Source organism: Lepidochelys olivacea (assembly GCF_965140295.1).
Source record: "Lepidochelys olivacea isolate rLepOli2 genome assembly, chromosome: 3".
Lineage (NCBI taxonomy): Eukaryota > Metazoa > Chordata > Testudines > Cheloniidae > Lepidochelys > Lepidochelys olivacea.
Genome location: NC_140413.1, coordinates 195,708,523 through 195,735,491, shown reverse-complemented (window position 1 = coordinate 195,735,491; position 26,969 = coordinate 195,708,523). Strand labels below are relative to the sequence as shown.

The window sequence follows — 26,969 nt, the reverse complement described above, 5'->3', positions numbered from 1 at the left end:
GCGGCGGCGGCGGCGCTCGTGGGGCGGCTGAGGGAGCGCGGGGGCGCCCACGGCTGCTGCTGTCCCTCCGCCTGGCAGGTAGGAGCCCGTCTCTGGGGTGGGGGGTAAGGGGAGCTCTCCGAGAGAGCCCTGGGGCGTGGGCTGGATCCTGCTCTGCTGTCCAACAGGCGTCAATCCGGAGTGACTCCCGTGGAGTCACACCAGCCTGAAACTGGCCTGCTGCAAGGCAGCGTAGAATTAGGGCCAGCCTCTGTGTGTCGGGGTTGAGCTTCAGGCTCTCCTGAGGCTAGGATTGGTGCTCGGGGGGAACAACCAGAAATCAGTGCTTTCAGGGGCAAGCCCTAGGAGCTTGCAAAAATTGTATCCAGCCTTGGTGCTCTTTTTTTGTGATCAGAGTAAAGCACCAGAACTGTTGCCTTTGCGGGCTGAGCAGCGATCCATTCTCCTCCATGGCAAAAGCATTTTGGGATTGACCAGATGTTTACGGGAGGGAGAATCATCATCTTTCTGTGGTCTTATTAAATGCCTGTGACTAATGCTGCCTGTTACTAATGTGTTGTTCAGCAGTACTATTATTCTTGACCTCCTCTATCACCCACGGCATGCCAGGAACTTAGAGAATATTCAGCTCAAATGTGCCTTGGTGTCTCACTTTGGCTGGTTATTATTATTAATGCAGCCTTGTTGCTATAAATAGTGCTCTACAGTGGAGTCAACTCTGTGACCAAGAAGTTAAATCCTTGCCTGGTGGCGCTCACGGTCTCATTTTTAATGTTGATTTTAACGCTGTTTAGAGTCTATATTGGGTATCAGGAAATGCCAGTGCTTAGTAACGGTGTTTAAAGTCTACAGTGAGCCAATTGCACTTAGCTGGAGCTAGGGCACAGTTTGTTGAGATAAAGCTGTTTTTCTCTAATTCTGTCCAGACGTAAGCCAAAAAGAAACTGCTTGTCAAATAGGGTTTCTTAATACCATTCAGTGGCAAATTTTGAGTGTTGGGGGCCAATTCCTGAGAGATACTGACGTCCCACAACTTCTATTGGGCCTGCTCCTGAGTGGTGGGCAGATTTCCATTGTTTCTGCCAGCCTTTTCCTAAAAATATGCCAAAAATTGCTACCTCCACTTCAGCTCTATCATTGGGAGCAACGCTGGGGCACGTTTCAGATTTTGGTATCAGGGGACAACTTCAATTGTGATTCCTGGGGCTACTTAGGCACTTGAAAACTCTAGTTTTTTGGGAGATAACTTAGCAGTTAACTGACAGGAGCCCAGTATCTAATTTCTTTATAAAAGAAAGAAAATTAAATAAATATTAGACCCACTCAGCTCTCATAACAACATGTTCTGACATCTTGTGAACAAGTCACTTAAGGGACACTGATTAGGTTTAAAATTTTAATGTATATTCTTACTTTATTACTAACTCTGTGGACACAGAGAGAGACACTGTCAGGACTCCTGGGTTCTATCCCAGCTCTGGGAGGAGAGCAGGGTCTAGTGGGTTACAGCGGGGAGCAGATACATCTGGGTTCTATATAAGAACATCAGAATGGCCATATTGGGTAAGACCAATGGTCTATCTAGCCCAGTATCCTGTCTTCCAACAGTGGCCAGTGCCAGGTGCCCCAGGGGGAATGAACAGAACAGGTAATCATCATGTTGCCCTGTTGCCCACTCCCAGCTTCTGGCAAACAGAGGCGAGGGATATGCAGAACATGATGTTAGATCCCTGGCTATTAGCCATTGCTAGACCTATCCTCCATGAACTTATCTAGTTCTTATGGGAATCATGTTATAGTTTTGGCCTTCACAACATCACCTGGCAGAGTTCGACATGTTGACTGGGAAGAAATACTTTTTTTTTTGTTTGTTTTAAATCCGCTGCCTATTAATTTCATTTGGTGACCCCTAGTTATTGTGTTATGTGAAGGAGTAAATAACACCTCCTTATTCACTTTCTCCACACCAGTCTTGATTTTATACACCTCTATCATATCCCCCCTTAGTCATCTCTTTTCCAAGCTGAAAAGTCCCAGTCTTTTTAATGTCTCCTCATACATTTCTGTTGCCCTTCTCTGTACCTTTTCCAAATCAGATATATTTTTTTTGAGATAGGGTGACAAAATCTGCACGCACTATTCAATATGTTGGCATACCGTGGATTTAAATAGAGGCAATAAGATATTTTTCTCTTATTATCTACTATCCCTTTCCTAATGATTCCCAATATTCTGTTAGCTTTTTTAATTGCCACTGCATATTGAGCAGATGTTTTCAGAGAACTATCCACAAATGACTCCAAGATCTCTTCGGGTTCAGCTAATTTAGACCCCATCATTTTGTATGTATAGTTGGGATTATATTTTGCCAAGTGCATTACTTTGCATTTATCGACACTGAATTTCTTCCGCCATTGTGTTGCCCCCAGTCACCCAGTTTTGTGAGATCCTTTTGTAACTCCTCGCAGTCTGTTTTGGACTTAACTATCTTGAGTAATTTTGTATCATCTGCAAATTTTACCACCTCACTGCGTACCCCTTTTTTCCAGATCATTTATGAATATGTTGAATAGGACTGTTCCCAGTACAGACCCCTGATGGTCATCACTATTTACCTCTTCCCATTCTCACCTCTTATTCCTACCCTTTATTTCCTATCTTTTAACTACAAAAAGAACAGGAGTACTTGTGGCACCTTGGAGACTAACAAATTTATTAGAGCATAAGCTTTCGTGAGCTACAGCTCACTTCATCGGATACATCCACTGCATGCATCCGATGAAGTGAGCTGTAGCTCACGAAAGCTTATGCTCTAATAAATTTGTTAGTCTCTAAGGTGCCACAAGTACTCCTGTTCTTTTTGCAGATATAGACTAACAGGACTGCTACTCTGAAACCTGTCTTTTAACTGAAGTTCCTGGCAGTGCTTTCAGGATCATCTAACAACCCTTAATTTACTTTAATGATAAGCCTTTTGTTATCTTAATCACCCTGCCACAGTTTATAAACAAACTCCCTGCTGCGAAGGCTGTGCTGCTCCCAGCTTCCGAACTCATCACATATCACACTCAAGCTGTTGCAGTTAAGAGCTCCGTCTGGGGCTAGGATGAGTAGACCTCCCTACGAAACTCAGGTGCCATGAGCAACTTTAATAACACTAGTTTAGACAAGGCCCTGAGCCCACTGACTTTTTATGGAATAGAAATCTTGTTTTGCATTTGTACTTGAGTTGTTTCCCTAAAGAAACATTCTCTCTGGCTGGTAGAAGCATTAAAACATGCTGATTGTCAAAATGTCAAGACTATATTTGGTGGTAACTTTTTGTTACCAGGAGAATACACTGTATTTATACACACTTATTTACACAATTATACAGCTAAACATACATTTAATCAGATTCTTCATTTTCTGTTTTTTGTGTTAAGAAATGCATCACTCACCATTTTCTGCTTACTAGATTATTTTTACTTGTGACTTCTGTCAAGCTGCATTTGGATGGAAATTGCAATTCAATAAAAAATATGTCAAAACAGCATTTGAAAATTGTTTACCCGTTAACTAACATGACCTTACAATGTGTTGGATACAAAAGAATATGTTTCATAAACTTTTTTAATTTACAACTAACTGATTTATTAAACAAAGGCAGTATTAAATGTAGGTAGTGAACTGACAGACTGGTATTTAGACTTCCGAAAGTGGTATTTAGACTTCTGAAAGTCTCACTGGGCACCTACATCTTTAGGTGCCTAAATACCTTTGAAAATCAGGCCCTGTGACCTTCCACATTTTCAGAAACTGATCTCATCAGCTTTCCTGTTTTTTCAGCTTCCAGTTGTTTTCTCAGTTTTGAATGAAGTGGTCCAAAGAATATTCTCTTCATTTCTCTCTTCGCCTACTAGCTAAACTGAAACTATGTACATTAAGACCAAATCTTCTCTGAACAGCAGAAACTGAGAAGTACTTACATTAGAAGTGCAAATACCAGCATTCACGCCATTGTAAAGACTGAAAATAATATTTTTACCCAGTGCAATACTTGATTGTGACATGTTTATAAGTATGAGGCGACCTCAGAAGTTAAAGATGTTTTCCCCGCAATACAGTATATAATTAAAAAGCAGAACCCTTTAACTTGCCAATTTGGGGAGGGCTCACTAATGCACCAAATTTTTATTAATTGATTTTTAAAATATTACAGTCAGTTTGGGCCTTTATTATAGAGGTCATCATAATTTTAAAGTTAATTATAAACAGGTTGATTTTTAAAAAGAAAAGTGAATTTAAAGGTTCTGATTTTAAATTTGTTTTAAAATCTTTGATTTTTCTTCATCCTGTGGGACCAGGATCAGGCCCGTTGAGTTCAATGGGAGCTGTGGAGGGGATCATTATCTCTTAGGACTTGCACAGACTGGTTTTGCACAGCCTCCCCGCTCCCCGAAAAAAGCTTATATTGAAGTTAGTGGTGATAATGTTTTAAATTGAAGAGTTCAAAGCCTGTGGTTAAAGAAATGCAAGAACACTCTGTGTGTATGTGTGTGTGTGTATTTCAGATGTGTTAAGACACAAGGAAGGAGCTGGCTTAAATTTCAAACATTGGAGATTCAAGCTGTTCCTTGCATAGATTACAGCTAAATGGATACCTTCCCTTTACTTCTTATGCTATTAACAGCCCCCTTTTTCCTTTTAGCTTTGACACGGGGCTGCCTACGCAGAGGGATCATGTTATGGATCAGGGATATAACACACGCCTAGAATAATGCACATTCAGTGTGAGGACACCTTAGTATCAGAAAGATGTTGACAAATCAGAAGGAATTCAAGAAAGCACAATAAAAATTATTAAGGAGCTAGACAGATATTAGCAGGTGCAGCTAGTGGAGTTGCATTGTTTACACCAGGTCTGAATCTGACCTTCTGTATACACCGTTGCATTAGTGACAACGAAGGGAGCGGGCTATAGTACTGGAAGGGTGAAAACAACAAGGAGAGAATGGAACTGTCTAGTAGATGCCTGTTTAGTATCTTTGATATATTTTGGGATCCACAGTTAAATCCTGAAGGATTTTATTGCTGAAGGAGTGAACAAAATATATGAGCAGGGGACTATGTAATGTAACAGACGAAGTGCTGACCTGTAAGCTCTAGAATCAGTATTGGAATTTAATATGTAGTACCCTTAGATTTGCCTGGAATATCTTTTAAAGGTTTATGATCATGGGCTGGTTTTGCACAATAGATGGTTCCAGTTGGAACTGAAGGACTCTAGCTAGAGGTGCCATAGTGGCAAAGTCATTTCTCAGGCATTCCAGCCAGACAAGTCCATCTCTTTGAAGATTGTGTTTAATCACCTACAGCTAAGGTTTAAACTACTGGTATGTAGCTTACTAACGTTCAGTTGTGTAAATGTTCAATATTATAGTTAATTCAAAACCCAAAACACTATTTAAAGAAGTCAGGTAAGGTCACTGAGAGTACATCTACACTGCAAAACAAACAAACATCAGACCCAACAGCCACCTCAGAGCATGGGGTCAACTGACTCAGGCTTACACTAGAGGACTAAAAATAGCAGTGTAGATCTTCCTGCTCAGGCTGTGAAACCTGGCGATGGGTGTGGATCTCAGAGCCTGAGTGGGAAGATCTACACTGCTATTTTTAGCCCCACAGCACAAGTCCAAGTAAGCTGACTTGAGCTTCGAGACTTGCTGTCATGAGTTTGGGGTTTTATTTGGCGTTTTTTTGCAACATAGACATATCCTTTGTGACTAAAGTTCAACTACATAGCACATAATTTATAAAACCTCTGCAATTAAAAGCAAGAAAGTGAATAGTTGAAGAGATCGTAAATCTTAAGTTGCCTACAAGCTAAACAAATACATTCTTCTTATCAAGTATGGGGTGGGGGAGAGACAGATTTCCTTGCAACACAACAATCTGGACTCTGACCCATAGATTTTTGGGGTGGTTTTTGTATTATTTTTGCTTATTCAATTTTGGTGTCTAAATATTTTTACAGATAAATGGGTTTTCATAGTTGCTATGTTTAATTGACAGTGGATTTTTTTTTTCTAAAGTAGTTCCAACTGCTGTTTCCAGAGAATAGTTCGGTACATGTAATTTATTAGGAAAAGTATCTAATACATTTATGGTAAAAATATGTAGATAAACTTGCATTTGAGGATTAATTATATCTGTTATGTAAGACCATCTACTCTGCTATGGATGAACTGCACAATTCAGGGAGAGGTGTGTGCGCAGAGATGGCTTAAAGCCCACATTTGACACCCCAATCTGGCTGCATCTGCATGCAGGACTGCTCCTCCTTGTACTGAGTTAGAGCAGCCCTAAGGCTGCTGTAACTTACAATGGTGCCAACCAGCAATTGGCATGAAATAGGGACATCCCAGTCATTCTGCCTGTGGCTTCATCTCTTTTCTTTTGATAGTCAGTAGCTGGGAAGAAGAGTGGCAGGAGACGTCTCTGTTGGCTCTTCTCTTGTTTGGGGTGATCCTCCTGATGCAATAATAGTATTTATTTTGGTCAGAGTTAAAGTTATGAATTAAAGGGAAAAATAAATAAATCAGGTCTGCCGTTAAGCAAAAACATCACAATTGAGTCAGGTGAAGAGAATATGTGGAATGTAGGATTGCTTTGCCCATGAACAGCCAGATCTCACTTACAAGATTGCTTTGCCCATGAACAGCCAGATCTCACTTACAAGTATTCACTAACATGGGATTTTTGTCTGGAAAAGGCTGAGAATTGCTGCTGTGATGTCACTGCAACAATAGTATGGCCAAGGCCTTAGAACAGTGGTTCTCAAACTTTGGTACTGGTGACCCCTTTCACGCAGGAAGCCTCCGAATGCGACCCCCCCTTATAAATTAAAAACACTTTCAAATTTATTTAACACCGTTATAAATGCTGGTGGCAAAGCGGGATTTGGGGTGGAGGCTGACCGCTCGCAACCCCCTGCGGGGTCCCGACCCCGAATTTGAGAACCCCTGCCTTAGAATGCCTGTGCGGCACTGTGGAGTGTGTGTTTGGGGAAGAACTCTGCACTTTTGCCCTCCACTACACACTTGCCATTAGTACAGGGGCAGACCCACCATCTGCCTTTTTAAAAAAAGTATACAGAGACTGAGCAGGAGCATAGTTAGAAGACAAATAGTTAAAACTGGGATGTCCGGCACAGGAGAGGTGACCACAGCTGGTAAGGAGTTTTCGAATGAAAAATTGTTCCTGGGGAAAGGGTCAGTTTCAACAAATCTCCCACAATTTTTTTTTTTTTGCAGGGGTTTGAAATTTGTTAGTTTATACTACAAAACTTTAAAAAGTCAAAATTAAAATGTTTTGATTTACCAGATCTTACTTAAAAAAAAAATATTATCATCAGTTTGTGAAAAATTTCAAGATTGACCATTCATCCCGTTTTAGGAGAGGAACAAATTTAAAACTCTCAAAAACCTCTTGCAGAATGGGGAACCAGGTTTCCCCCCAGTCTGTGAGATATCAGCAGAAATGTCTCCCTCCATCCCTGCAACTCCTTATGTAGCTAAAAGGAACTTGCAGAGCAAAGCAGTCTGACACCAGTTTGCTTCTTTAAGGATGTTTGTTAAATTTATGAAATGTTGCGAAGAATTTCTCTCATCTGACGAATGTTCCATGGCTGAATGTTGATTCTGTCATGCCCGATTTGTCCCACAGGGACAGGTCATGATTGTGGTTGCTGCAGGCAGAACCAGCTAGGACAGGGTTTCTCAAACTTCATTGCCTCATGACTCCTTCTGACAACAAATATTACTACACAACCCCGGGCAGGGGGACCGAAACCTGAGCCCCGCTGCCCAGGGCAGGGGGGCTAAATCCCAAGTCTGAGCCCCACCACCCGGGTCAGGGGGGCCCAAAGCCAAAGCTTGAGGGCTTAAGCCCTGGACTGGGGAGCTGTAACCTGAGCCCTGCCGCCCAGGGCTGAAGCCCTCGGGTTTCGGCTTCAGTGGGTGGGCGGTGGGGCTCTGACTTTGGCTTTAGCCCTGGACCCCAGCAAGTCGAACGCCAGGCCTGGCGACTCCATTAAAACAGGGTCCCAACCCACAGTTTGAGAACCACTGAGCTAGGATGTTGTTAATTTAAAAAATTTTAAAAGGCTGTTAATTGTGTCCCACCTTTTGAATTTGCAATTGATTTGTCTCGGATGGCCTCCTTTCATGCATTACTATTTTAGCTCGAGCTTATTGATTAGCAAAAAAGCCTATTCCACTAATATTTAGGTAATGCTGCGGCATCAGATCAATTCGACCTAGCTGAAGTGTTTTCGTATTCATGAAGCTTTGAGACTGGTGAGTACATGTATTTGTCACAGCAAGGTGTGCTCTATTCACCAGAATATTGGCAACATCAATTTGGTAGCTCAAATACCAACATTCGGTATTTCAAAAACTCCAAAAAAATGCCATTTGTAATATTCTATAAATATTTTTGGCTACCTAATAAATTTAGCAAATAACAGCACTGGTTTGTGAATGCTTGGTGAAGCCAAGAGTAGCCAGATTTTGTATTTGATTAATATTATTTGACCCATTCTAATTATAATGGGCTTCTCTCAGAAGTCAAGTGCAATAACCTGAGCACAGCATTGTTGATTGTCTGAGCTCATGTATATTAAAATAATTTCCCTGTGTTCTTTTAAAAAACCATAAAATCCTTCAGTTGGTTGAAAAATTCTACAGAGTGTTTGTTCCCCACAGTGGTGGTCTTCCTGGATCACCTCAGATCCAGCTAAACTAATTAGTAGCTGTTTAAAGCCTTCCACATACTTGTTAATTTAAATTAGCCTTGTCATCCGCAAGCCTTTGTTATGACTTTCTACCTGGGGGATTATAGAGAGTTGCTGCCATGGATGCCCAAGGATCTATTTAGTAACATACTTGTGGACAAGGTAGATAACGTGATTTTTTTTTTTGGATTTTAAAGTACACAGGACCTTGAGCTAAAATGTTTGTCAGGTGTGTTCTTCGACATATTAAAAGAAACTGAATGACAGTAAGGGCTGACGTTATTTTACCACGCTGGTCGTTACTGGATTCGTGTTTGCACAGTTGGGGTGCACCTGTACTGACTATGGTTCAAAGTGCATAAGTGAAAAAGGTTCCTTGTGGTCATTGAACAGTGTTTTTCTGAGAGATCAGAAGTTAGGTTTAAAGCTCTATATGAACATCTTGCTAACAGGGATCTGTAATTTGTTTACAAGATTTTGTGATATCCCAAGAAGTGACATTTTCTGTAACTTTCTGAAACTTACCCAAACCATGTAGCTGCTTTTGGGTCTGAACCCTTGAGTGGGATAGTGTAAAAATAACTGGCATTGCAAATTGTACTGTCAGGTTGTATTGGTACAGTCTTTACTTTCTAAGAATGATTGATTGAATTTAATGGTGTGTGCATAGGGTTTTATGACAAGACCCTATAGATGTATAAAAGGCAATTTGGGTAGAGCAGGGCAGATTCTGAGCTGCGTCACACTGGTGTAAAGGAGGAACATCTCCTCCAGAGTGAGTGAAATCTAATTAAGGGACTGCGGGAACTTATTCCCTTAGGGCTCGATCATGGAGTTTCCACAAGCCCTGAGTAACAGGCAGCACGCACCTGCAGCGCTGTAGCGCTATAGTGTAGATGCTTCCCGGAGCGACAAAAGGGTTTTTTCCATCACTGTAATGAATAGACTTCTCAAAGGTGGGGTAACTGAGTCAGTTGAAGAACTCTTCCATCAATCTAGTGGCATCTGCACTGGAGGTTGGGTTGGTTTAACTAAATTGTTCAGGGATGGTGGATTTTGGACGTTCATGAGCGGTGTACCCAGGCTGACCTAAAATGTTAAGTTAGCTCAGTCTTCAATCGCCATTCGCTCCTTGCTCCAGCGTGGAAGTAACCTATGCCACCCTGTCAGTGCAACTGATCTTTGTTTCGATACCAGCAAAGCTGTGATGACTGGCACACCCACTCCCTGATCCCCCATCAATGAGCAATTAGTCATGAGTAATCAATCACTCATCCAGGTAGAAGTTGCACAATCAGGTCCTGAGATGATTGCTTTATTTCCCTTTCTTTAATGTCTCCGTTTCAGAGAAGTTGACCTGTCGAGAAATCCCCATGTATCCCTGTAAGGAAATTACCTGTCCCAGAAGTTCTTTAGGGCTTGATTCTCTAGCAGCCCTAGATACACAACTGCTAGTGAAAAGAATGGCTGTTCATTTGGACACAGTAACTTTATTCATGTGCAGAAGTGCTCTCAGGATCATGGTCCTTAGTTAGCAACCATAGAGCTGTCAGAGCAGGGTACAAAACCTGCATTTGTTCCGAATGTACCACTAGAGTACAAGTGACTCTCCAAAGAGCGAAACTGTGATTTTTAGCATAATAAGTTGTAATGTGAAGTCAGAAAAGTGCTGGAAAAGAATGAAAGCAAACTTGCTGTTTTGTGTGATTAAAGATGCACAGAGATGATGTGATCTTATGATTTTTACTCAGGACAGGCTAAAGTGTTTTTCCTTACTTAGACGCAGGGTAAAGCAAATCCATATTGTTTTAGTTGTGTGGAAGTTGGGAAAGAGGGTCACTTTGTTGTTTCTTTCAGAGAGCCCAAGGCTGCGAGTGCATGGTCTGTGAGGGGAAGGAGTTCTGCATGAATGGCCTTGGATGTGTGAAAATTAGGTTCTGAAGCCTCCCTGAATGTGAAGGCCAAGGTCTGTGGGAGGTGGAACTACCCAGAACTAGAGACTGACTGCCCTGAGCTAGTTAGCAGTGAGTGTCCGCTTTCAGAAGCCGCGGAAGTGAAGCCGTCCCCAAAAGGAACTGAGGATCTGGCAATGGATGGAACAGGCCACAGAGTAACTGGAGTCTTCCAGAGAAAGCCCAGGCTTTGTGAAGTATCTTTAACACCTTCTTCCAGGTTTTCCAGAGCAAAAGCAACATATGTGGCGAGGCAGCCATTAACTGATTGCTACCGTGAATGGTTCTATTTGCCCCATCGCTTTAGCAGCACTCTTTTCCACCCTGGAGGGCGGCAGGTGAGAAGATTTCACTTATTATTTTATCTATTACATTTTCAGCAAAAGACCCCCAGATGAGGTTGGAGATCTGTTATACCAGGCTTGATTTTTTCACTTGTGCCAAGCCCCCATATCACTTATTTAGGAGCCTGACTTTGGACTCCCCAAGTTTGTAAATTTTGGCCTTTGAGGTAGACATGTTGGGAATGAGGTTCAGTGCAGACATCCCCCTCCCTCAGCCTGGCTATTGGGAAGATTTTACCAAAGCATTTCAGATTAATTCATTTTTTGGTAAATCCTTCTGTGCCTGGTAAGCTACTCGGAGCATTTATCTGGAGCCTTCCTCCAGATAATTGCAAGTAGTCTCTTTTGCTTGACCTGGCCAGCGATGTGCATCTAAACACTAAATTAGATCAATGTTAGAATGGACTCATCACTGACTTGCCCTCTCGGGGCTGGGCAGGAGGTATCAGGTTCTCCACCTCTAGCACCCCCTGTCGGTAGCTCCTCCGGCCCTGTGATGGTTTGCCTCTTCTCGTGAATTAGCCCTGCAGCCAGATCACATTTAGTCCCAGCTCTTGTGGAGTAAACAGAGTCCAATAAATTAAACTCAGATAAACGTAACTCATTGCCTCTACTCAGGTTCATTCCTCCATGGATTCTTCATCCCTTCCCAGGTTTTGTGAGGTTGGTCTCTCGCTCTTGGACAGGTGGATGCCTGCCCAGGGCTTTCTCCCCAGTTCCAAACTCCATTGTCCTTTTTCCCCCCTTGTGTCACGGTGTGTCTGCACTATCTTTTCCAGTGGCTGGTTAGGAAACCCAGGTCCTCCCTCTCCTTGGGTTCCAGTCCAGGCACCCTGTGGCAAGCAGCTAGGGTCTGCTCCCTCAGACTTCTCTCTGCCTGCCTGGACTCGTTTTCCTTCCTTCAGGTCCTTTCCCACAGCCCCTTTTGGGACTTACTGTACATTTGCTTCTCTCAAGTCTTTTCCTCCACTTTCTAGCAGCCGGGGAGGGACTGCAGAGTCCTTCCCCTCTCTCCCTGCAGCCATCATCTCATCAAGGGCTTCCTCCCTCTATGCTCTCCACCCAGCACCTCCTCCAGCTGGGCTTCATCATCAGTTAGGCCTGGCCCAGCCTCCAGGTGCAACCCTGTGTACTAGTTGCTTTCTGTTTCCAGTTAACTCCTTTGTCAACTGTGTGGGGCACATACTCTATCACGAGCAGATGCAGCCTAGTGTGCTGCACATTGGGAGCACATCAGACCAGTGCTTGGTGGTCTGCGTTGGCTTCCAATAAGCTTCTGGGTGGAATTCATAGTGTTGGTTTTAACCTGTGAAAGCCACAAACAGTGTGAGACCTGGTTACCGGCGAGATTATCTCTCCCTGCGACACACTGCCGCTGTTCAGATCGGCAGAGATGCTTGAGCTCCCTCAATAGAAACGAGAGGGAACAGCTGGTGGTGCGTTCTGAGGGGCCTTCAGTTGTGGACTCCTTTTGTCTATGAAAACCCAGACTTGTTAACATTGTGGGCATGCTGCAAAGCCCATCCTTTCTCCTCCTTGTTAAAGCGGGTGAGGATTGGCTACGCTTCTGTGCGGGCCTTTGTTTTCGTTGTGATGGTTAGTTTATGGGATAGAGGCTCAGATCACTGGATTGGTGTGTGTTGTATTTAAACACTCTGAATGAATAAATAAATAAATGTAGCGTGATGACACTTCACATCCCTTTTCCCCACAACACATGCTTTATCGTGAATGATGTCTCATGCTGACAGATGTGTCATACAGCCTCCAGGTACCTGGTTTGCCTTACCGCAAATATGGCGACAGTACCAGCCCATTTCAGAGCTGGTGTAAATGGGTACAACTGCCCTGAAGGCAATGGAGTTGACATGTGAGTGCTTGCTTACACCAGGCCTGGATTAGGCTCTGAATCTCTATATTCTTGTCCTGCTGACAACACAATAGGGCTTTTATTTGCACTTCTGCTACTTGTATTGTTCAAAGAATTCCCTTTGAGTTAGAAATTTGTTTTCTCATTTCTGTTTGCTGGAGTTCTCCCCATTGGTGAAACGCATTTATAACCTAGTCAAAGCCGTACGCGAAGTACAGGCCTTTAATGTGTGAACTATCATTGCTTCATTCTATATGTTTTTCCCCCCTCCCTCCAATGTTTCAAGCAGATGAAAATGGTGAAATGTCTGGGCTGCAAGGAGCACCTTCCGAATGCTCCTGAGCATCAGCCAACAGTTCAGAGCTCAGCAATGGACGCCAAAGTTTACCTCTCCAGTTCTGAGCCCCTTCCTGCCCTAAATGCTGACCCTGGGAGCCAGGCCTCACTTTCCCTTTCTTCAGCCACTTTGAAGTCTTTGCCTAACAGAACACTCCCCAGTTTTGAGACAGTAATCCCAACGTTTTCCAGATCGAGCCTTTCCACGCCACCTTCAGAAGATGACGACTTTGAACAGCAGGAGATAAGGTCAAGAAGCTTACCAGCTCGAAGGGTTTTTCCTTCATCTGAAGTCTTCCCCTCTCGGTATCTGCACAGTGGCTGTACTCCAGTAGAAGATCCCATGCTCAGCACACGCAGGCGGTTAAATCCTCTCTTTGATGACTGCGTAGCCGTGGAACAGGAAAAAAATAGGTCGTCCTTTCAGGCTGATTACTGGGCATGTGCAATACCTGATTCTTTACCCCCGTCTCCGGACCGGCAGTCTCCACACTGGAACCCTAATAAAGAGTATGAGGACTTGCTTGATTACACTTACCCCTTGAAGCCAAAATACAAGCTTGCAAAGAACCCCAAGTCTGTGATGCCTGATCCCTTCTTCCATGACTCTGGTATAGATCTTGACAGCTTTTCCGTTTCACCTGAGAGCACTTTGAAGTGTATCAGTGCACCCGGTCAAAATCAACATGCTTCAGGGAGCAACGTAAGCCAGAGTAAGGAGTGTGGGATCTCAGCAGAGAGATTTTCAACTCCCTTGTCTAAGAAGCCAGGGTATATAGGAGCAGTGCCTTACTATGGGCCTTCACCTGTCACAAAAGTGTCCTTTGCAGAATGTGTTGGTACTCTCACCAAAGCCGATCCCGTTAGAGGGTTTGCAAACAGTTTGCTTACTTCTAAGTGTGCTGGACTAAGTCCATGTGATCCGACTCACATAGCTGGGAGAGGCTGGGGTAACAGAGGAGATGAAGACTTTTCAAAGTATCAAGTAAAGGAAAAGGGTGCCAGTCATTTTGTATCCACTACACAAATACTGACACTGAAAAAAGCATGGGAGAATGATGAAGAATTTCTTTCCCTGCCTCCCAGAATCAAGGAGTTAGAAGGTTTGGCTCAATATTTGTCTGATCTTTCGCTGACTAAAGGGAGACCGGGGCATGACCAGGTGCAACAAGACCTTCCATGCTACAGTGGCAGCAGAGGGCAGCTTTCCTCTGACTCTGTTGAAGATCAAGGCAGCGTAAAGAGCAAATATGGAATTCAGGGCAGTGAGGATTGTGTTCTGTGTCACGCATGCAACCCTCAAAAGCCCTCTACAAAAACCATTTACCAGGACCACAGGGAATCTGTAAGAAGATTGGGAATGCCCTCCATCAGGGACATGCTAGATGGGAGATACCTGTGTGCACTGGAGAGTGAAGGGCAGCATCTAACAAAAGGGAAGGACCAACAGAAAGAGTCACTTGCACAATGTATTAAGGTGGGTTGAAACCAGAATTAATGGAAGCTGTCTGTGTATTTTTGTTTTCCTCCCAGTTCCTTTTGCATGACGTTTAAATTTCCTGCAGCTGCTACTAATTTATACATTAAGTTTCATTGGAGCAGACTGGTTCTGATTGCGGGAGGGTGCCTTTGCCAGCTTGGGGTTCCAGAACGCCACACAACTCTTGCTGCCTGTGGCACCCAGGCTAAAGTGCAGATCCCAGCAGGCAACAGGAGATTTTTCCTGCAGCTTCGTGAGGCGCTGTGGTTTCGTGTCTACTGAGTTTCACATTGAAATTTCAGGTTTGAACGTACTGAAAAGCTCAGAAGCTGTGTCTGTGCTGGACTTTCGCCGACAACATTTCCCACTAGTGCGGCTCCACGAATAAGAGCTCTAGTATAGCCAAGGCACTGGCATTATTAACAGCATTTTTCCTTGGCTTTCTCTGAGCAGGGTTAGATGATATTGATGGTGAAAACACTGGTGATTCTGGTGACTTGTCTACACAAGCACTCTTGCCTTTGCTGCCGTTGACGTGAAGCTGCCCTGGTGGCAAATCTTTGGGGAAACGATCTAGGGTAGACACAGCAAGAATGACACTGTGAAATTGTCTGCTTTTCTGCCCCAAACTACAGCGTGGCTTGAAGCTCAACCCCAGATTGCTGGAAAGTTTGTGAGCCTATCCGTGAGTTGGCTCCAGTTTAAGTGCATATTGAAACCAGGTAGATTTTTGTCAGGAAAGTTTATTAAGTCTCTTTTTCTTAATATGCTGTAAATCAGAATTTTCAGTGTAACTCCTAGGGCTGATCAAAATTTTTATCCAGCTTTGAAATTTGGTGGTGGGAAGGGGAAAGGAAAAACATTTTTGGTGATTTCTCCCCCTCCCCCCCCCACACACACTTTTTTGACTCGCTGTTGAGCTGGTTGAATTGTTCTGCATTTTGATGACATTTCAAAAAGGGGGGCAGGGGTTGATTTTCCTCCTGCTGGACTTTTGCTCCCTTTAGTTTCAGCTGGGTCTAGACCTTCCTAAGTAGTGGCTTTGTCCCCAGTATCACACTGCGTTTATTTGGTCATATGGTTGTCAGTATTCTGAGTAAGTGACCATGCTGCTAATTGCTAATGCCAGTTATAGAGACAGATACGGAGGGATTGCTGTACGTAGGCACAGGACTAACTCACTACAGTATGTGAGATCAGAATTAGGTCCACCGATCCCAGCCTTAGCATTTCGAACAAGCAGTTTCATCTCTGTGTTTGTTTGGTTGTACTTTGCACCACATAAGTTCTTATTAGGCCTGTTCTAAACTTGCAAGTTGTAACTGTATAACTGTTTCAGGCAGGGGAGTGGGTTGTTTTTTTTTTTTAATTGACATAGTTATATCAGTACAAGCCATAGCGTGGATACAGATATTGGTACAAAGGTGCCTTTTACCAGGATAGCTTATTCCCCTTCCTGTACAAGACTAGCTATACCAGTATAAAGCACCTTTATACCAATATAACTGCATCCTTTTGGTAGGGAGGAGGAGTTGGTTGTGCTTTAACATTATTCGTGTGGTTAAAGTGCTATAATTTTCTAGTGTAGACAAGGGTTAGGTGAATTAGGGCCTGATTCTTATCTTCAAGGCAGCGGAGGGTGCTTAGCTCGTACAGAGGGTCCTCAGCACCCTGCAGAAATACACCCGGCCTCCCCCCAAACACACACACAATTTAAAAATAGACCTTTAGGAAGATTCATGGCAAAAACATTCAGTAACTCTGGTGCTCTACAAAGTGGGGCCCCGCTCCTGCAGAGAGAGACGAGTGAGCAAACCCTCATGCCTGTGCAGAATTCCGTTGACTAAAAGGCCTTTCGTAGCAGCCATTTGAAAGTCAAGTCAATAACACTAGTGACTCGTTAGCCACGTTGAATACGTTTTGGAGTATGCTGGTAATTTTTCATCTGTCTCTGCCTTCCCTCCTCATCTGTGCCCTAAAATGGCTTGCAAGAGCATAGGATGTAACTTGCAATATTAATTTTGTTCAGTGTGCTTTTAGACATTAATTTTCGTTTCAAGAGTGTTAAACCCAAATAAATGAATAGCTTTCTTGGGTTTTTTGTGGGATGGAGGGGAAAGAAGAGAAGGAAGAAGTCAACACTCAAACAAGGACCTTCAAGAGCAGTGATTCTAAGCCAGCATGGAATAAACATTCTGTGAAGCATCCTTTGGCCACGTATTAATGTCATTATTATGGAAAAAGAGAGAAGTAATGCCTTTTATTGTGATTCATCTAAGTAGATATTTTGCTGTCAGCTAGAAGAGCTAATTCATTGGCTGTACAAAGTAGCAGACGTTACAGACAACTGGATTCCACCCGAACCAGACGTTGAAAGTGTGAAGACTTCCCTACATCGTTACCTGGTAATTATATTTTCTCCCCAGACATGTATTTTAGTAGGAAATGTTGCATAAAACTCTTCTTTTTTTTTCTTCTAAATACTTCAGGGTTGTGATTTTTTTTTTTTTCTTCAGAAAGACTCCGTGTAGGCCTTGGGTCAGTTATTGGATGTTAGTCTGGGAGACCTGTGTTCAATTTTTGCTCTGTCAGACTTCCTAGGTGACCTTGGGAAAGTCACTCAGCCTTTTTGTACCTCAGTTCCTCATCTCTCAGATAAGGATAATACCACTGCCCTACCTCACAGGCCTGTTCTGAAGATAAATATATTAAAGATTATGAGGTGCTCAGGTACAAAGTAATGGAGGCCATGTAAGTACCTAAGATAGATGGCTGCTTCTATTGATTTCAGTGGGAGAAGAGTTAGGCCAGTGCTGGGAGCCTTTTTGAAAATCCCACTCAGCATATTTCGGTAGAGTATGTTTTGAAACAAGGGTGGGGGGTTATCTTGGTCAGTGTGAGAGCGTCACGTAGCTCTAACGCTTTTTATTTAGATTTTCTCTATGTGATTGGGGGAAGGAACCTTATTTTCCATTGTTGTATTTTATTAACATCCTCTGTTACTTCTCCTTGATACGTTCTTTGGTTACCTGCTGTATCTTACTGAACAAAGGGGTGGGCCCTGGCCATTTGGGGACAGTATCTGTACTACCATTCTGTTCTCCTTCCAGAGATGTGCTGTACTGAGAGCCCTAGAATATCCACCCCGGGCGTGGGGCCAGCCCCACAGCTCACCTACAGTCCGTTTGAGGGTGTTAAGTGGTGCATAGGCCATTTTACCCGTTCCAAATAAGCCAAGCGTTAGATTAGACTCGCCACTAGCGTGCTCCCCCATGGCTGGGTGTGGCATCTCAGGCTCTTCTTCTTTAGCGCCTCCTGATGACAGCTGAGCCCCTCCAGCCCTGCAGTGCTCTGCCTCTCCTCAGGACATGCCCCTCCAGCCAGGTCACATTTAGTTCCCTCCCCACCCCTTAAATAAATAAACTAAACTCAAATAAACATAACTTTCCATATTCCGCTGCAGGCTCTTCACCCCTTTCTGAGCTCTGCAGGGCTGTCACCCTCCTAAGATGCAGAGTGATGCCTCCCAGGGCTTTCTCCCAGTTGGCCCAGTTCCACACTCAGTAGTCGTCCTCCCCCTTGTGTCAGGGTGTTTCCACACCACCCATCCCTGTGGCTGGTCAGGGAACTGGGTTCCACTGCTGCCTCAGGCTGCTCACTGCCTTCCTGGACTTCTGCCTTCCTTGGCCTTCCCACAGCCCCACCCAGGGCTTATTGTACCTCTGCTTCGCAAGGCTTTCCCTCCACTCTCCAGCAACCAGAGAGGGACTGCAGCATTCTCTCCCTGCAGCCGCCTTCTCAGCAGGGGCTTCCTCCCTTTGTGCTCCCTGCTCAGCTCCTCCCCCAGCTGGGCTTCATCTTCCACTTGGCCTGGCCCACTAAATGCTCTCTGTCTCCAGGTGTCTCTTTCCTTACCTGTGTAGGGCACAGGTGTTCGAGGTATTCTACAAGTTAGAAGTTAGTATAACTTTTCAGTGTGTCTTTTTAGGGCAGTGAGCACATGCTACACACAATATTCCACTTGTGTTGGCATGTGATGAGAAATCAGAGTGGTAGAATGAATGGACCATTACTAGTTGTAATCCTTTTTAGTTACCTTTGGTTACCTGTGGAGGGACTTGTTCATTTTCTCCTCCCCAGGGGAGGTGCCCAGGTCTCTGGGAGGCCATGTGCTCCCAGGTTTAGCGCATAGCTCTCAGGGTGGTGGCAGAACTCGAGTCTAGTTCTGCTTTGCCAAGGAGTCGCTGCGTGGCCTTGGGGCACATCACCTGAGCTCCGTCTGTTCTTCCCTCTGTAAAATGGGGAGGATAATACTTACCCATTTGCCTCCCAGGGGTGACTGTGAAGATTACAGCGTGGCCTAAAGTGCTTGGAACCCTATAGCTCAGCAAGAGTGATGCGCAGGGCTCATCTATAAGGCTGCATGTACACTGTAATGGAAATTGTGTGAGTAGATTTCCTGGGATGAGTAGGTCCAAGTCAGAGCCTTCTGTCTTAGGCTTCTCTATCTGATCCAGAGTCAAACCACAGGATCCAAGCACCCCCAAAAACTAAGGGAAAATTCATATCCAGGGGACACCTTTGGGCCCATCTCTACCCAAAACATCAAGCCCATCACACTTCCAAAATGGCTGCTTCCCATAGGCCAGGAGATCAGGAATGCTGAGGTCCTTTTGATGATAGGTCTTCCTCCAGGCAGCATGATGCAAGCAGCTAGTCGTACATTTCTATCCTGGTATACGGGCCGCAAAACGCTTGTAAAAACAAAACTTGTTATCTTCGCAGCAATTCAAGAAAGATGTAGCTGATCACCAGACGCTGACAGAGAGTGTGTTACAAAGGGGTGAAACCCTCCTGAAATGTATGGCGTCAAATTCACCGGGTAAGGGGGCTTTCTTTTGGACGGGATGTGGAGAGTGTCTCTTTGCGTGTGACAACAAAACCTGCAAGAGGTCAACATCCAGCTGCAGCCAGACTCTGAGATTCATGTCCTGAGCTATGCTTTGTGTGGGGGAGAGATTCAGCAACCGTGTCAAAATTAGTGGGAGCTTTAAAGAGAAGTGGCTGATAACTTGAAACTGGGCTGTTTATCAGTGAGCTCTAGGGGGAGGTTAATGAGAGCTTTTTACTTATAGTCTGGGGACTAAAGTCTACCCTTGAAGATGCAGGTCTAAGGTGAAGGTGAGAGTCCTGGTGAAAACCATGGCAAGTCAATTCAAGAGCTGCATTTGGCCCCTCAACTGCAGTTCAGACTCCAATTCATGGAAGACTAGTCTAGTTATTTGTCTCCATTTAAGCCATCACTCACAGGCTAGTTTAGCGCTTACAGTTTTTTAAACTAGTGTCATAACCTCCCCATGCCACCTCTACTCCACCTCAAATAAGAAGGCATTTGTCAAAGATACTTCTTGGAAATTTAACGGGAGAGCCACGTATTTATGCTTCTTTTCTGTACCTTGTATAGTTGTTTCTCGAACACGCTACTTGCCAACTTCATCTCCAGCCATCACTCAGCTGGAGATGTTATGGTCGTGAAGTTTGCTGGTAACAGACAGTAGCAAATCTTGATTTCTTCTGTAATAAGGTCACAGGGTTGGTGCTCTCTTTTCCCTTCTCTAGACTGCTTCTGCGCCTTCCTCTCCTCTAATAGCATTGGCAGGTAGTGCAGCCGAGCTGCTCCAGGCATGGAGCGCTCTTTGCCCTTCCCCTAATGCATGGTAGCAGCAGTAGGAGACGTCATCGTTTTGGTTCTGCCACCGTTTCCATTTCAATGCTTCGGTTTTTGTATTAAGGGTTTGAGAACCCTGATGTGGTAAACTCCCTGTAGATTGGGGTGTAAATCTTGTGCTGGGAAGGGACCATTTAACATAAGCAGGAGGAGACAGAGATAGCTTAGTGGTTTGAGCTTTGGCCTGCTAAACCCAGGGTTGTGAGTTCAATCCTTGAGGGGGCCACTTAGGGATATGGGGCAAAAATTGGGGATTGGTCCTGCTTTGAGCCAGGGGGTTGGACTAGATGACCTCCTGAGGTCCCTTCCAACCCCTGATATTCTATGAGATGGCTTTAAGCTTCCATTGCACCGTTCTGTGCTCAGTAAGGACTTGTTTGAATAGACAGTTGTGGGCCACTCCCCACCAGCTCAGAATAGCTGGAGCGCACCCCTAGGGGCTGCACACGAGGGCAGCCTAGTGCTTGGGGTGGCAAGAGAACACCTCTGTGTCAGGTGGATTTCCCTGGTGGGGAGACACACTTGAGGTCACATTCTTTAAGCTGCTGGAGCTGTCAGGGGCCAGATCAGGACCCTGTTTTTTTGATAGCATGTTGATTAGATATGCAGAGAGAGAGACTAGTTGGTTTTTAAAGTCAGCTTGTGTTGGAGCTATCTTGGCTTCAGACAAAGGCTTGGGAGGGGTGGGGGGGCTACTTAGATTACAACCAGTAGTAGCTGCATCATCCGCTTTCCTGTGCAAAGGAAGTCAGGGTCTGTAAACCTTCAGGAGCTTTGGTTTGGGATTCTATTTTCTATTGATTTGTTTTTGTAAAACTTTGCACTTCTAAAACCTTAATTTAATGTTTGGGGAGTGAATTGAGTAGAGAGCTAACAGCTGTGCCCACAGACATGTGTGTGAATAGATCTTTGAAAAATCCTCCACTGCCTGGGGGAATGAAATCTAGCTGGAACTTTGTTCAAAGAGATTTAAGTTTTTAGAATGATCTGACTGCATGCACAGTCACTGCATGTGTATCTCGAGACCTGGTCTCAACTTGGGGGTCCCCAAACGTTTTTCTATTATAACATTGCATTGTGGTATTGAAAAGGCGGTGAACCACTGCACTAGAGGCATCATTTCTAGAAGCACATGCCTAGATTTGTGTTACAAATAAATCTGATAAAACGTAGATGGAACACTCCTGTCTGCTTTCTGTGTTGGCTTCACTATGTAGAAGTTCCATGGTAATAAAAATCTCCCTATACTCTTGTTAGTTTTAAAGGACACCCTTGGATTGATTGCAAAACAATCAGAAGAACTTGAAAGCCATGCAGAACGTTTGTATGAATCGGTTTTGGCAGCTACGGATGCCATTGGCGGTGACAGCCTGATAAAGGACAGTGACACACAACAAACGGTTGCCCAGGCAAAAGAAGCCAAGTGGGTAAGCAAAGGACTAAAACGTGAATCCCTTCCTGCATTGGTTCTTGTGACATGGTGATATTCAGGATAAACCGTCTGATTTCCAGAATGGGCTAATTCAACTATCTGTGTGATTAAAGACCACATGTTTTTGGAAATTCCAAAACCTTAGACCCAGCCCCAAAGGGGATTCCAAAGTGCAAAATCACAAAGGGTCCTGCACCCTTTTGCTGAAGGGAATGTAGTAAATGAGAGGGGAAAGGTGGCAAAACTTGCCAATGACACAAGATCAAGATTTAACAAGTAGGTGAGTGGGCAGCAGAATGCTGCAGATGAAGTTCGCTGCTGACAAATGAAAGGTGATTCATGCTGGAAGGAGTAATGTCAGCTAAGCTAATGTAACAACTTAGGAAAAAGATCATCTCAATGAAACCTCTGTTCGATGTGTAATGATGGTCAAAACATCAAACAGTGGCAGTATGTGTAACATATGGGCTAGAAAATATTGTCTTGCCATTCTATACATTAGTGGTCCACCCTAAACCAGAATACTGTGTTTCTCAAACAACATACTGGCAGCAGAGGCAAATGACAATATTGATTACAAGCATGGAGAGACTTCTATGCGAGAAGAGATTGTTTTTGTTTAGAGAAGGGACCAGTAAAAGTGGACGTGTTAGAGATGTACAAAAATAACGACTGGCTTAGAGAAATAAATCAGACGCTCTTGTGTGCCCTTCCTTATATGACAATTAAATGTTCTCTTGTTCTTAACTTGAAAAGCGACAGGTTTCAAAGTGATAAAAACAAATAGCATTCCACATAACCAACCTGTGGAACTCATTGCCACAAGAATATCATAGAGGCTAATGATAGGCTTCAGAAAATCATTAGACATTTGTATGGGTAAAGCGAACAACCACAGTTACATTAGATCAGATACCCAACATTTTAAGGCATAATTCAAAAACTAACAGATTGGAGCTAGGAACCTGTGGGCAGGTTGCTCTGTTATTGTCTGCTACAAGGTTTCTTGCACCTTTCTCTGAAGCACCGGACAGTGGTCATTGCCAGAATAGATCGCTGGCCTGAGCAGGAAGGGCGATTCCTATGTTTCTACATGTGGCCTTCATGAGTGGGGGCCACATGGCATCCTCCGGGGGGCTACGGTGTGTTTAGTTTTGGGAGGTGAGGGAAAGCAGCTGCTAGGTTCCGCGTGCTCCTTCCCAAACCTGCCCAAAAATCTGCTGGGAAAGGCAGCAGAAGTTAAGGCTATTCAGAGGATCATTAGCTCTCCCTTCCCAACATGGACACCCCTTGGAGTTTGGGGTGGGAAGGCTCAGGCATGACAGGGGTAGGTGGTGGGGGCACAGCCCGTAGAAAGCTGTGTTCCTTGTGGGGAAGGCGCAGTGGGGCCTCTGAGCTTTGTTGTCTTTGAGAATTACCCAACTTCCACAGGCTTAAAGCCTGACTTCACCATGGGTTTTGGTCTGTGCCGAATTACAGAGCAGCTGCTACAGGCCCTCACCAGTAGAGGGGAGAATGTGTTGAATTCTCAAGGGATTTCAAACTACTGTTTCCTATTGGGGTTGCAAAGTAAAGCTTCACCACCAGCAAGCAGCTTATGCTATGAAACATTGAGGCCTTTCACCGTGGGCAGTATTGCCAAAGGATCAGCACTGGATAATCAAGAAGTATTTTGTTTAGAGGAATTTAGATTCATTCATATATATAATTTTCTCTCTGTAAGACTTGTGCACTAGCCTTGTTCTGTAGGGCTTGATGTTTAAACAAGGACTACCCGTGATAGTTGCGGATAGAGCACTGAAATTTAAACTCATGAGACTTTTGCCTCAAAAACATTAAAAATGCATGAGACGACACCTAGGCAGTGACCTTGGAGCCTCTGCAAAGGCTTTAGCGTTCAGAAACGCTCTGGAGCAGCTAGAGAACATGGTATCTTCTCCCAGTCATCTCCCTGGTAGTTATGAAATGCTTTGCCTCTTCCAAGATAGAGTCCAACAGATCGTTATCTTTATAGAATTAACCCTGTCAAGGGTGCAGGGAAGTTGAGGTCTTAGCAACTTGCGAAAGATGCTGGTCAGTGGCTCCTTGTCCTGGGAAGTATGTTTTTCCTTCTGGAAGATGCATTGGTTTCATGAGTCAGGCAGGATGGGTCAGGTTATAGACGGCTGGCCCAGGACTCAGGAAAGCTTGGTTCCATTCCCAGCTCTGACAACAACTTGCTGTGTGACCTTGGGCAAATCACTGCGCTTTAGTTAGTTCTTTGGAATAAGGACTGGCTCTACTAGGTGTTTGTATGTTGTCGAGCGCAACGTGCCCTGATCTTGACTTTTACAAGCTGCACCTCTGTGTTACTGTAATATAGCATGACAAGAGTGCCCGTGAGCTGCTCAGGGCAGGGGGCTGGAAGCACCCCCACGACCCCAGCCCACACCCCCAGCCCTCTGCCCTCACCCCTACACCCCCCCCACACACCCAGCCCTCTGCCTTCACCGCTGCACCCCCTTACAACCCCAGCCCTGACTCCGGCACCCCCCGCCCTGACTCCTGCACCCTCCTCACACACTCCCCAGCCCCCTGCCCTGACTCTTGCACCCCCCACATCCCCACTCCCACCCTGAGCACCAAACAGGAGCTCCTGCACCCTCCCCCCCCCCATTCCCACCTGCACCCCTTGCACCAAATGGGAGCTGCCCAGGTAAGTGCTCCACACCCAAACCTCCTGCCCCAACCCTGAGCCCCCTCCCTCATTCTAGCTCCTAGCCAGACCCTGCACCCCAACCCCCAGCCTGCTCCTTCACCCCCAGCCCTGTGCTCAGCACACTCCCACCCTCATCTCAGTGCAGAGAGAGGAAGAGAATGGCTAGAACCAGGGAGAAGGTAGGTACCCACTGTATGGGGGCAGGCCAGGATCCCAGACTGGCAGCAGGCTGAGCAGGGCCGGCAAACGGAACCCGAGATCGACAGCAGGCTGAGCCTCTCAGCCCACTGCCAGTCTGGGGTCCTGGCTGCCTGCCCCGCTCAGCCCTCTGACGGTCTGGGGTCCCGGCTGCCTGCCCCTTGCCAGCCGGGGTCCCGGCCGCAGGCCCTGCTCAGCCTGCTGCCGGCCTAGGTGAACGGAACCCCAGGTCGGCAATGGGCTGAGCAGGCCGGCAGCGTAAGATCAGCATTTTAATTTAATTTTAAATGAAGCTTCTTAAACATTTTGAAAACCTTGTTTACATATGACAATAGTTTAGTTCTATAATATACAGACTTATAGAGAGAGACTTTCTAAAAAACATTAAAATGTATTATTGGCACGCGAAACCTTAAATTAAAGTGAATAAATGAAGACTCGGCACACCACTTCTGAAAGGTTGCCGACCCCTGGCCTAAGCAATATCAGCTGTCAGGCTACAGGAACCATCTAAAGAACCAAGTTTTCCATGAGCTGGAGAGTTTCCAGAAAGTCAGGGTACACCCCAAACCAGAATCCTGTTATTCACACTGGTGCATACAGCTCTGGCCCTACAGCTGGCTGGGCTGGGCTAGGCTTCTGGCATCCACTAGAGCTATCCTTCCAAGCCGCCTTCGCTCAACTCCAGTCTTCTGCTACCTTGCGCACCCAGACAATAGGCTCCTCTCTGCCCAGGTAGGAGGCCTGTTCCATGTGGGAGGCACCAGGGCCCAGGCAATCCAGATACCTGAGTAAGAGTGAGTATTGGAGAGGAGAGAGGGGCAACAGAGCGTCCTTACTTCTCACTTGATTCCCATGTAACCCCGCTCTGGTAGCTGATATCAACAATGAGTGTGAGGAGTAACCAGGCCTCCTCCTTCCTCCCCTCCAAACTCCACAGCACAAGGGCCCTGCAGCAGGCTTCAGGGATTTCTTTAGGTGGATTAGAATCTCCTCCCGTCCCCCAGCTGTCTCCATCCATCAGAGGCCCACCCTGAGCGATATGGGCCAGGTACCCAAAATGAAATGGCCTTTCTCCCCTGTTGGTGGGGAGGATTTTTCCCCCCCAATAGAATATATAAAGTAATAGGCAGCAGCACAACTGTAAGATCTGGGTCCAGCAATTGTAAACCCAGGTTTACAATGCAGTGTGGATGGATACTCAAGTACGGGCTTGGGAACCACAAGCAAGGTCCCAGATCTTGGTTTACAATGCATTTTAGACATACCCTTGGTGCTGCCGTGATGCACATAATACTACTATAGTATTCAGTTGATATCTGAATTTCACACGCATGGCTCTGAATCATTTGCCTTCAGTGACATGCTTCAAGCTGTTTTCTTTGCAGCACAGTATGGTGACAGTCATGCGAAGAGATGCATTTCTTTACCTAGTGACAACTCAGCTTTTAATCTCTAAGAAGATACCTAACCTACTTTTGCTGTTCCTTTTTCAACTTTAGTTGCAAATGGGAACTTGCTTCCTTGAAAGCTGTTAGGGAATAAGAACCACACCTGTGACTTAGCAAGGAACAAGCGATAAAAGTATAATATTTTACTCTTCAGAGATATACCCAGAGATTATTAAGCAATGCAAACATGGCTTTTCTTTACCTGGACTGCAGCCAGCTTGTGGTAACTAGCTCTCTCTTTATATTTCAGGTAATACCTCTAGCAGAGATGGAATTTGTCAGCCGATCTTTGGAGGCATGAAGGGCGAGATGCAGCAAGACACTCTAAGCAATAACATTTTCAACTTTTATAGAAATGTCAAAGTGAAATTGATCACGAAGTACAGTGCTACTTGGCAATACTGGGATGCTTTTCATCAGTTTGTGAAGTAAGAGCTGGTGGTTACGGTGTTTTTTATTTAAAAAAGTCCGGCAGTTTAAGTTGTTGTTGTAGCAGGTACAGAGGTGCTCTTCAAGCAAGTGCTCACTGAAATTTTCATTAGCATTTCCCTTTAGAAGTTGCTTGTTCCATTTAACAGTGTGTAATTGTCAGGAATTACCACCTTTTAAAACGGGCGAGTAGGCTAAACAAAGTACCCACACCGTTTATGCTCTATCGCCCTGATACACAACTTTGTTTCAAGTAAAGCTGTGTGGTTTTA

General features: G+C 44.8%; 1 protein-coding gene across 1 annotated transcript; it reads left to right on the top strand.

The window, feature by feature from the left end:
• CEP68 (centrosomal protein 68) lies at nucleotides 1-26,969 on the top strand. Its single transcript, XM_084624878.1, has 6 exons — nucleotides 1-78; nucleotides 13,235-14,758; nucleotides 17,059-17,166; nucleotides 19,547-19,643; nucleotides 21,747-21,916; nucleotides 26,519-26,969. The coding sequence occupies exons 2-6, from the start codon at nucleotides 13,235-13,237 to the stop codon at nucleotides 26,567-26,569; spliced, it is 1,950 nt and encodes a 649-aa protein (XP_084481004.1). The 5' UTR covers nucleotides 1-78; the 3' UTR covers nucleotides 26,570-26,969.

Excerpts from the sequence above, each read along its gene's own strand:
- CEP68 (XM_084624878.1), top strand. The coding sequence starts at position 13,235 with ATGAAAATGGTGAAATGTCTGGGCTGCAAGGAGCACCTTCCGAATGCT. Across the intron at positions 19,644-21,746 it reads TATGGCGTCAAATTCACCGG|TTTTAAAGGACACCCTTGGA; the intron begins GTAAGGGGGCTT and ends TACTCTTGTTAG. Across the intron at positions 21,917-26,518 it reads AGGCAAAAGAAGCCAAGTGG|GTAATACCTCTAGCAGAGAT; the intron begins GTAAGCAAAGGA and ends TTTATATTTCAG.